Here is a 10,460-nt window from a genome sequence, read left to right on the forward strand (position 1 = left end):
AGCACAAGACAGATTGGTGGGTTTTCCAGCCCAAGAAGCAAGCTGAGTGCGTTCAGGCAGAAGACTGGCTGGCAGAGCCAGGGGCCTCTGGGCATTTACTCAGGGAGGTATGCTCACCTACTCACAGTTTGAGAAAGCTGGGTGCCTCTGAGTCACTTATCAGCAGAACTAAAAGAGCTTTGTAACACTTATCTGTGCAGGGTAGAGGCCAGGCTGAGGGGCTGAGGGCCAGAGAGGAAGCTAGCTCCAGGCCCAGCTGAAGAGAGGCTGTCCTGGTCAAAGAATTGTATCTTGAGCATTCCTGATACTGAATTATAGTATGTTACTCCTCTAATAAATCCCATAATTGTGAGAGAGTTGAACCCAGTTGAAAAATAAAGAGTACAGTGATAGGGACAACTAGTCTCAGAACTGGTGAAAAGGTTGGAGTGGACAGACGTCTGACCTCTGCCTGGTAGAAATTAGCCTTGGTCTTTCATACTGATCTCAATCCTGTTCCCCTCATGTGAAGTTAGAAGGGGTCAGATGCCACCCTGCAATAAGGACACAGAGGTAGCATCCTCTGACCTCCTCCATCCTCACAAGGGTGAAACAGAGTCATCGTCAGCAGCCCAAGGCTTACTCCTATAAGCCAGGTGTGCCATCACTCTCCAACCTTTTTACTAATTATGACATCAACACTCCCTCCCACAGCACTCACCAATTCTCTACTGGGTTCTGCAATTTGTTGCAATGACCACACAGAACTCACAGAAAATACTCATGATTAATGAATGGGTTTATCAGGGAAATAACAGGCTACAATTCAGGTTCAGGAATGCACTCATGATACAATTCTTTGATCAGGTAGTCTCTCTGCTATGCCCTCGGGCACACCTCTCTGGCCCTTGGCCTCTTTGCTTTGCTTCTGCCCTGCTAAGGCAAGTAGTACAAAGTTCTTTTAGCTCTGACACAATAGGTATATCTACGTGTACCCCACTACACCAGCAAGCCTCCTGCCCAAAGGCACTCAGCTTTTTCGCTCTGTGGGTCATAAAGACTATCGCTTTGTCTCGTGCCTCTTGGTTTCTCAGCTGGGTCTCTGCCGGGCCATCTCTGCTAAGGAGAGCCAGTGCAGGGATCACGGGTCCAAGGATACACACCACTTCACCTCCAGCTCTTCTCTCCTGATGGCAGTGAGATGCCCTTTCTGCCTCTAGGAGGGCTCATTTTAAGGCTGGCAGAGTGACAAAACTAATCAATTCCAACATCAGAGTTGTACACACCTTATTTGCATGGTCCCACCCAGTAATCTGGTGGGAGTTACAAAGACTATAGTTAGAAAAGCCATACTGAGTAATTCACTGCACTGCATACCCCACAAAATTTATACAGAGGTACAGGTGTTTACAGGTTTGGCTACTAATTGAAAGGTTGTCAATTCAAATCTACCCAGAGGCAGCTCAGAAGAAACGCATGGTGATCTACTTCCAAAAGATCACAGTCCTTGAAAACCCTAGAGAGTACAATTATACTCTGATATACCTGGATTTGCCAGTGAGTCAAAACTGATTCAATGGCAGCATTTTTAAAAATGTTAAGGACATCAGCAAAAATAAAATATTCCAACATTATCAGAAGATATCACAACCAAAATAAAAATCAATCGTGAACAGATTCCACATCCTGAAATGATATTACATGCTTAAAAAAAAAAAAAAAAAAATTATTGTGACTTGGGTCAAGTTTACAAAGCAAATTCATCTTCTATACAGCAGTTCATGTACACATTGTCTCATGGCAGTGACTGCAATCTCCCACAATACAACAGCTCTCCCTCTTCCTCCCCATAGCCACCTCTTCTATGTGTCCTTCCCTCCTATGCACTCCTGCCCCCCTCCATCTGTCCCCCTGTGCACACACAGCCCTTCTGTTCTCCCATGACTGATCTCACCAAGGAGTGTATCTATCTAGTGTAAATGTTCAGCTCTTATGTCTGTCTTTTATTTAGCTGGAAGCCACAGGAGTGGGTTCAATTCCAGACCTAACGCGTAGCTAGGGGCCACAGTCTCAGGGGTTCCACCAGGCTCTACCAGACCAGCAAACCTGGTCACCCCCCCTTTCTTTTTTTCTTAAATGATTTTGAGTTTTGTTCCACATTTTTCTCCCACTTTATCCAGGATCTTCTACACAGATCCCCCTCTTAGTGGTTGACAGTGGTAGCTGGGCATCATCTAGTTCTTCTGGTAATATATCATGTGTCCTTAATAAATTCAAATGAATAAAAGGACCTATACAAAGGATGTCTAAAGCACAAAAGACCAATAAGGTACACAGATTTAGGTGCAAAAAAAGAAAAACAACTTTCTCACAAACATACAAAAAATAAAAGTACCCACACATCCACAGTGATAGTTCATGTTGTGTGTCAACATGTCTGGACCATGACTCTAAGTGGTTTAAGCAGTTATGATGCGGTCATCCCCCATGAAATGTGAGATCTACTAATGAGCAGCCAATAAATTAAAAAGGAGCTTCCTTAGGGGTGTGGCCTGCTTTACACACACACACACACACACACACACACACACACAAATGGATATCCTGTGAAAATTCTTTGGTTTTCTGCTGGATCTTGATCTTGCATCTAGCTCATTCTCATCTCTGCTTCCTGGATTTGAACTAGTGGCCTGGTGGTGGAGTGGGGTGCCTCTGTGAGTTCAGTGTGGCCATTACTAGAAATTATCGAACCCAGCAGAGACGTGGAGGGTGTCATGGAAGGGATGACTGGTGTGAGAATTGGAAAAAAGGTTGGAGGATGGAGGCATGTCTGCCTTCCGTCTCATAGGAATCAGCCTTGGGTTGCTGATGGTGAGCCTCTCTCCCCTTTGTGAGGCTGCAGAAAGTCATCAGATACCTCTTCTACATCATTTTTGCAACAGGTCTCTCTCTGACCCTTGGGGACCTGGTGCTGGCCCAGCCTCTGCCAGGTTGGCAAATGTTACAAAGCTCATTAGCTCTGCCCATGTATGCCCAGAGACACTCCACCCTGCCAGCAAGCCTCCTGCCCGGAGGTATTCAGGTTTCTCACCCCTTGAGCTGCGAATCCCACACTGTATCCTGCTGGTGTCCTGATTCTGTGTCTCTGCTGCTGCTTCATACCACCTGAAGGGGCAGTGTTACAGCTTTCTGTCTCTTTGGTCCAGGAGGTTCTCAGCACAGGGGTCCCAGGTCATAAATAGTATGCTCCACTCATGGCTCATCTTTCTTGGTGGTCGTGAAGTCTCCCATTCCACCTCTGGTATGCCTCATTTTAAAGCTAGGAGAATGGCATAAACTGACCAATCCCCTTGTTAGGATTCCATACACCTTATTTACATGGTCCCACCACACAACAGTGCCATGCACTTTATTTATATTATTAGCAAATGATCCGATCCCCTTGGTGAGCCAGAAGCACCTTATTTGCATAGCTCTGAGCAGTCAATTGGTGGCAGTTACAAAGATCGTGGCTAGAAGGGCCATATTAACTAACTTAGTGCAATGCACTCGCCTTGAGTTGGAATCAACTTGATGGCAACAGGATTTGTTAACGCTTTTGTTGGTGGTAGGTGCCGTCGAGTTGGTTCTGATCATATTGACCCTGTGCACAACAGTACAAAACACTGTTTGGTCCTGTGCCATCCTCACAGTTGTTGTTATGCTTGATCCCACTGTTACAACCACCAGTCAATCCATACCACTGAGGGTCCTCCCCTTGTTCACTGACTCTCTACTTTACCAAGCATGGGTTTTTATTTTGTTAATGCTGTTGTTATGTGCTGTCGAGTTGGACTCAACTCATAGCGACCCCTCCTTGGGTTTCTAAGGTGGTATCACTACAGAAGTAGATTGCTCAACTTTCCTTCCAAGGAGTGGCTGGTGGGTTTGAACCGCCAGCCTTCTGGTTAGCAGTCAAGTCCCTTAGGCACTATGCTACCAGAGCTCCCTTTGTTAATGCTACACCATTATATTAGGAAGGAATCTTTTGCTATGAGTTAACTATGTACTTTAAAAAAAAAAAATGTGAAAAAAAAGCAGTGCGGTGTAGTAAATTACTTAGTGTGGCTTTTCTACCCATAAGTCTTTGTAAACTCTAAGGTGGGAATTGCTATTAGCTACGGAGGAGATCCTGATTTTAAAGTCGCCCACCTGGGTTATTTCTGTTGGGCGTGGCACAATACAATGTTCTGGGAAGTTCCCACTCTCTCTCATGTGCTTAGAGTTCTGATGCTGTGATTGGCTAGTTTGACCACCCTTCCAGGCTCAAAGGGAGGCCTCCTGGAGGCAGAACTCTCTCTTACTGCTGGTGGAGGAAGATGTGCTGCTGAAAGAGACACGCACCCCTGAAAGAGACACGTGCTGCTGGGAAAGAGATGCGAGAGACATGCATTGCTGAGTGAGACACCGAGGGACCAGCACTGCTGGGAAAAAGACTGTGAGAGACTCTTGGCTGAGGGACGCTGGGCTGGGAAAGAGACTGAGTGTTCTTCCTGAACTTGAGTTGTAGCCTGGTGCTTCCCTAATAAACCCCATAATCTGTGAGTTCTGTGTGGCCACTGCAGTGAATTACTGAACCCAGGAGAGAGGTGGTGGGTGATTTGGGAGGAACGGTTGGAGAAAGGGCTGGAGGGAGGCAGCATGTCTGGCCTTGCAGTAATAGGCCTTGGGTTACTGCTGGTAATCCTGCCTTCCCCTTGTAGGGTTAGAGGAGGTCAGAACATGTGGCCTCCTTGTCGTTTTAGCAAGCGGGTAAGAATTGGATTTGATTAAAGGGAAGACACTGTACTTTTGGAGATGGAATCAAAATTAAACAGATGCTAACAACCCAAATTCTTAGTAGAGAACATTACTTTCAATTCAGTCCTATCACATCTGTACTCAAACTCCACTTCAACCATCTGTTGAATGGTCACAAACCTCTATTTTCCTAGGCTGTTTAGCTCTTCCTTCTGAGTAAACCATGACTGCCATGAAGCTGGGTCCCTGGGCCACCTAGCTATGATTTCTCGAGTTCTGTTTGACACATCCCCACAGGGAATCATGAGGCCCTCTGTAAGATACAGACATAAAAATATGCTTTTGCATTTATCAGAAGGCTGTCGATAAGGACACCACCCGCTACATCATCTTTAGGAAGACCCATCCTACAAATGCCTGAAAACTAAGTAACAAAAATACTGACAGCCCCCGAGAACCGCTCTGGTCTCTCTCCGCAGTCAAGGTGTATCACGCAGCGATCCATGCTAATTGGTCGTGATGGCCCCTGGAGATACTGTATGTCAGCTGATAGCTAACGTTAGTCACAAGTCCCAACACAGCCACACATCGTGTTCCAATGTGAGACACACCATTAGTATAACCCCTAGAAAGAGTATATTCCTGAATCCACTTTACCCTGATTTTGAAGTTAGACACTTAAGTTTACCTGTTTCCCCCTGGCCTCATGATCCTAATTTAAACTTTTCTTATAATACCAAAAAGAAAAAGAAGTGATTTTTTTCTCCCCCAGGCCACCACAAAAATCAGGGAACAAAGGATGAACAAGAAACCAAAACTCACCTGGGCCTCAATCATTTTCTTCAGTGGTCAGAAGTAGCAAGGAACATGAATTCTCTGTTTTCTGTCTTTTTCACGAAGTCCTTGTAGTTAGAAATCTTGGTGGCCAGTTAAAGTTGCCTAGAGAAATGATGATCTCCAAGCCCTGGAACCTCCTCCCCTCTCCTTCACTTGATGTGTCTTGCTCCTGGAAAGCCAGGACCTGTGGACTGAAGAGCATATTGACTTTGAGTATACGTTCCTCCTGGGCCCAGATGTTGCCACAGCTGCTACACACTTACTTTTAATAAAAGATTCCAGTATTTCTAACTGTCCCTTTATTTGGGATGTTTAGAAATATTGGGGTCTTTTCACACCCTGGGCCAATAAAACCAGATTCCAGGTGTATAAAGGTATGCTTTCTGTGAAGCTGAAGCATGAGGCTATAAAAGGGGAGGCAGGAAAACAGAACCCATATGGCACAATGTCACAGACGTAGATGAATTCTCTTAATTTTAGGGAAGAGAACTTACAGAAGGTTCCAAGCATTTGAATTTTGTATCTTTTAAAAGCATGTGTGAACAAGAGAAAAATAATGATACACAGCATCAGTGCTCATGTCTTTTTATACCCAATAGGTATACACATCTCAGTCTGAAGAGCAGTGTTATGAAGACAATCAGAGGGATTGCCTTGTGTTCCCGCTACCCCTCACCTTGTTATGCTTTACAAAGTATATTGTTATCTCCAGTAATTTGAATATCAGGAAGCTGAGGATAAAGGACTGTCTTTCCTAGGAACACACTTTATATGGAATTTGAACCCAAGTCCGCCTATTCCCAATTATATGATCTGAAACATGGTTGTATTCCCTCTACCAGATACCCTACCTCATAATAAAACTTAGCTCTCTTTACTTTGTTGTTGTTTGCTGTCGAGTCGGCCCCGACTCATAGCGACCACTCCTTGGGTTTCCGAGGCAGTATCACTACGGAAGTAGGATTGCCCAACCTTCCTTCCGAGGAGTGGCTGGTGGCTTTGAACCGCCAGCCTTCTGGTTAGCAGTCAAGTGCCTCAGCCACTATGCTACCAGGTTACCACAAAGAGAATCCCATGGAAAACGGCCGTAATAGCCACACATGCATTATTTGAGAACAGCTTTTGTAAAAACATTTTTTTGTGGTTGTTGTTGCAAACATACACAAAAATATATACCAATTCAAGTCTCTACATGTAATTTTCAGTGACACAGATTACACGTGTCAAGTTGTGCAACCATTCTCACTCTCCTTTTCTGAGTTCTTCCTCCCCCATTAACACCAACTCACTGCTCCCCAAGCTTTCTATCTACTCTTTCCAGTTGTTCCTGTCAATTTGATCCCATAGACACAGACCTTAAAGGACTGTAACAATCAAGGCAGACATTCTTTATTAGTTAAGCTAAACTCAGTAATAGCTGGTTTGAAGTAGCCTTCAGGAGATATTTTTGGCTCAAGATTTGGTGGCGTAATGGATAACTTTTACATGGCCCTTCTTGTTATGGTCTTGTACCCCCCACCAAATGACTGGGTGGGACTATGAAAATAAGGTGAATGGAATCTTAATGAAGGGATTGGTCAGCACACAAAGGGCATGGGGTTGCAGCATGCTTATCCTGATTGTGAAATGTACTCTGCTCAATTGTAAATCACTCAATTGTAAGTACGGTCTATGAGTTCTGGTGGCCATTGCAATGGATTATCGAATGCAGAAGAAAAGTAGAGTGTGTCATGAGAGGGACAGCTGATGGCAGACTGGTGAAAAAGTTAGAAGGTGTAGGTATGTCTGACTGGATCAGTCTTGAGTTGAGTTGTCCTTGATTTGTATTCCCCCCCCCACTGAAGTTAGGCAGGTTCTGACTATGCTATTCCTGTTCCATTTTACAAGTATGAAATATTTCTCTCTGAAAGCCTCCAGATGGAGTTGACATGACCATGACCCTGATTTGAACTTGTAGTCTTCAAAATTGTGAGAAATAAAGTTCTCTTCTTTATGGAAAGTCTAGCAAACTAGGACAAAAAGAAAATTATATATTAGTGCTTCCTGAACTTACGTGAATTATGTAAATAATATTAATGAAAAACTAAAACTGAAATACACAAATTGTCCCAAAGCTTATCTTTTGGAATAACATTTGGGATGATACAGATTTGTTCTAAGTCAGATTGAACCTGAAAGGAAATGTCTACAGGGAATATTCAGAAAATATTCTTTGCAAGACAAAGTACACAAATTAAATCTTTCAGTCCTTATTGCCTCCAAAATTTTCAGCTCTGCAGTGACAGATGCAGGGTACGATGGGGCCCTAACCCAGATTTAAATACGAGTGCTTGAAAAGGGAATTAATTGGCCTTGAAGAAGTGCAGGGAAAGCAACCTGAGAAACAGCAAAAGAAGAGTGATTTATATAAAAACAGAATGAGAAAATCATGAAGATCACAGTGTAAAGCAATGAAAGAGAAGACAAAAATGATATAGATGATCAATTAATCAAAAGATAGTTATCTGAAAAACTTCAACAAAATTAACACCTTTTCACCAGTCTTTTAAAGAAAAGAGAAAAAAAAATCATGTAAATTACAAAGGAAAGAGGAGACACCATTACAGGCCCTAAGCAAATTCAAAGCTTTAAAGAAAACCTTTAAATGCACTATTTACATGAAACGGGCAAAGCCTAGAAAGGACAAATTAGTAAAACAAACAAGAATTTAAAAAAAAAAAAAATTTAAGGATACTCTGTCATGATCTTGCATTTCACCAGGAATGTATGATTAGTTTAACATCATAAATCGGTCAATGTAATTTGTCATATTAAAAACCAAAAGGAAAAAAAAAATCCTCAATAGATGAAATGAAATACTACTCAGCAGCAAAACAAAAAAGGATCCACTTACATACACAATAAAGATGAATCCAAAATAGTAATAATGAGTGAAGGAAGTCAGAATAAATGAGAGTACATACTCTATGATTCTGTATTAATAAAACCCTAAAAAATACAAATTAATCTATATTGGTGGCTGTTTAGTAAGGAGGAGGGAGTTACTGACAGGGGCAGATATAGCAACACAAAGAAACTTCTGAGGATGAGGGACACTATGCTACCTTGACTGTGGTCAGGTCTCACGGACATCTACATTCAACTTACCAATTTGAACACTAAATAGTTGCAGTTTATTATATATCAAGAATGCCTAAATAAATCATTTTTGGGAAAAAAAGGAACTTCAATGTACACGGACATCAAAAACCTGACACCAAATGACAGCGAGGCATTGACAAACGGATACGTGTTTTATTCCATTTCTATGAAACGTCAAACAAACGCATATGCAAAAAGAGCATGGGGCTTCCTGGCTCACAGATCCTTACTTAGCTCGGAGGTGTATCCTACCTGCTTGAGCTAAAGAAACACATCGGGAAAGTTCTCCCTATATCTGCAAGTCCTATCTGGCTTCCTAAGAAGAGATGATGACAAGTTTTTACTTTCTGAAACACTTTCCACTCCTCTCCACAAAATGCTGCATATTATGTTTAAAATTTAATAAACATGTCTTTTATTTAAAAAAAAAAAAAAAAAAAAGAGCATGGGGGCAGCATCCTCTGGCTTCCTCTAACCTTACAAGGTGGAGAATTAGCAGCAGCAGGAGCCCAAGACTGACTCCTATAAGTCAGAAGTCCAACATAGCACCACCTCCAACCTTTATACCAATTCTGACAGCAACTGTCTCTCCCACACACTCACTCTGCTGGGTGTGATACTTCATTGCAATGGCCACACAGAACTCACAGACAATATTCATGGGGTTTATTAGGGAAGCAATAGGTTTTAATTCAGGTTCAGGTATGCTCATGATACAAGCCCAGGATACAATTCTTCCATCAGGACAGCCTCCCCTCTGCAGTGCCCAAAGGCATGCTTCTCTCTGGCTGTCTCTCTGTTGTGGTCCCAGCACAGGGATCTCGGCTCTAAGGTTGTGCTCCACACTTGGGTCTTCTCTGTCTTGATGATAGTAAGATTCCCCTCCTTCTATCTTGGGGGTGGGGTGGGAGGGGGGCTCAATTTAAGCCTAGGAAAATGACAAAACTGACCAATTCCCACATTAGGGTTCCATACACCTTATTTCCATGGTCCCACATCCAAAAGGGCACCATGTACCGTAGTTACATTACTAGCAAGCTATCCAATCCCCTTAGTGGGCCAATAAGCACTTCATATCTGCATAGTCTCACCCAGTCTTGCGTGGGAGTCCCAAAGACCATGGTTTGAAAAGCCATATGCACCAATTCACGGCACCTCAGCATATAAACAGGGACTGTGTTTTGGGCATCTAGTGCTGCTCTAACAGAAAATACCACAAATTAGTGGCTTTGACAAACAAGGTTTTATTATTCTCTTACAGTTTTAGAGGTTAGAAGTCTGAGTTCAAAGTTCCAGGCTCTAGCGGCTGGGTGAAGGCCCCTCGACCCTGGGCTTCAGCTCTGCCTCTTGCTCCAGGCCCACTAAAGCTGACAAACCCAAGGTCGACAAAATAAATGGCACAGTCACAAGATCATTAAGCAACATGGCAGGCCACTAGCTCAAGTCCAGAAATAGTCCCAAGATCAGCAGGCAATCATGGCTGGCTGCTGAATGAAGACTCGGCTACATGCAGGGTCCAAGCGTGCAAAAAAGCTCTGAAACCTTTCCCCAAATTGTCTTCTTATACATCAGAAGCAGACCACATCCCTAAGGCAGCTACTCAGCTGCTCAAGGAGATCTCACCATGGAACTGATTAACAGTCTCACCATGGGGAATAACTACATCCAGCTGCCCAGTCACTCAACCAGGCCCAGCCAACTTGACACACTACTTAACTACCACA

At 43.3% G+C, this 10,460-nt stretch overlaps 1 protein-coding gene across 1 annotated transcript in view; it reads right to left on the minus strand.

Annotated features, from left to right (window-relative positions):
- The window catches only part of LOC103211301 (zinc finger protein 614-like), an 11,293-nt gene extending 5,698 nt beyond the window's left edge, over window positions 1–5,595 (minus strand). Inside the window, 1 exon segment of the mRNA XM_042783189.1 lies at window positions 5,581–5,595. Coding sequence (XP_042639123.1) covers window positions 5,581–5,595 — 15 coding nt within the window.
- Between the last annotated feature and the right edge of the window lie 4,865 nt (window positions 5,596–10,460).

The sequence above is a fragment of the Orycteropus afer genome, unplaced genomic scaffold (genome assembly GCF_000298275.1).
Source record: "Orycteropus afer afer isolate SDZICR_OR568_19922 unplaced genomic scaffold, OryAfe1.0 scaffold00718, whole genome shotgun sequence".
Classification (NCBI taxonomy): Eukaryota; Metazoa; Chordata; class Mammalia; order Tubulidentata; family Orycteropodidae; genus Orycteropus; species Orycteropus afer.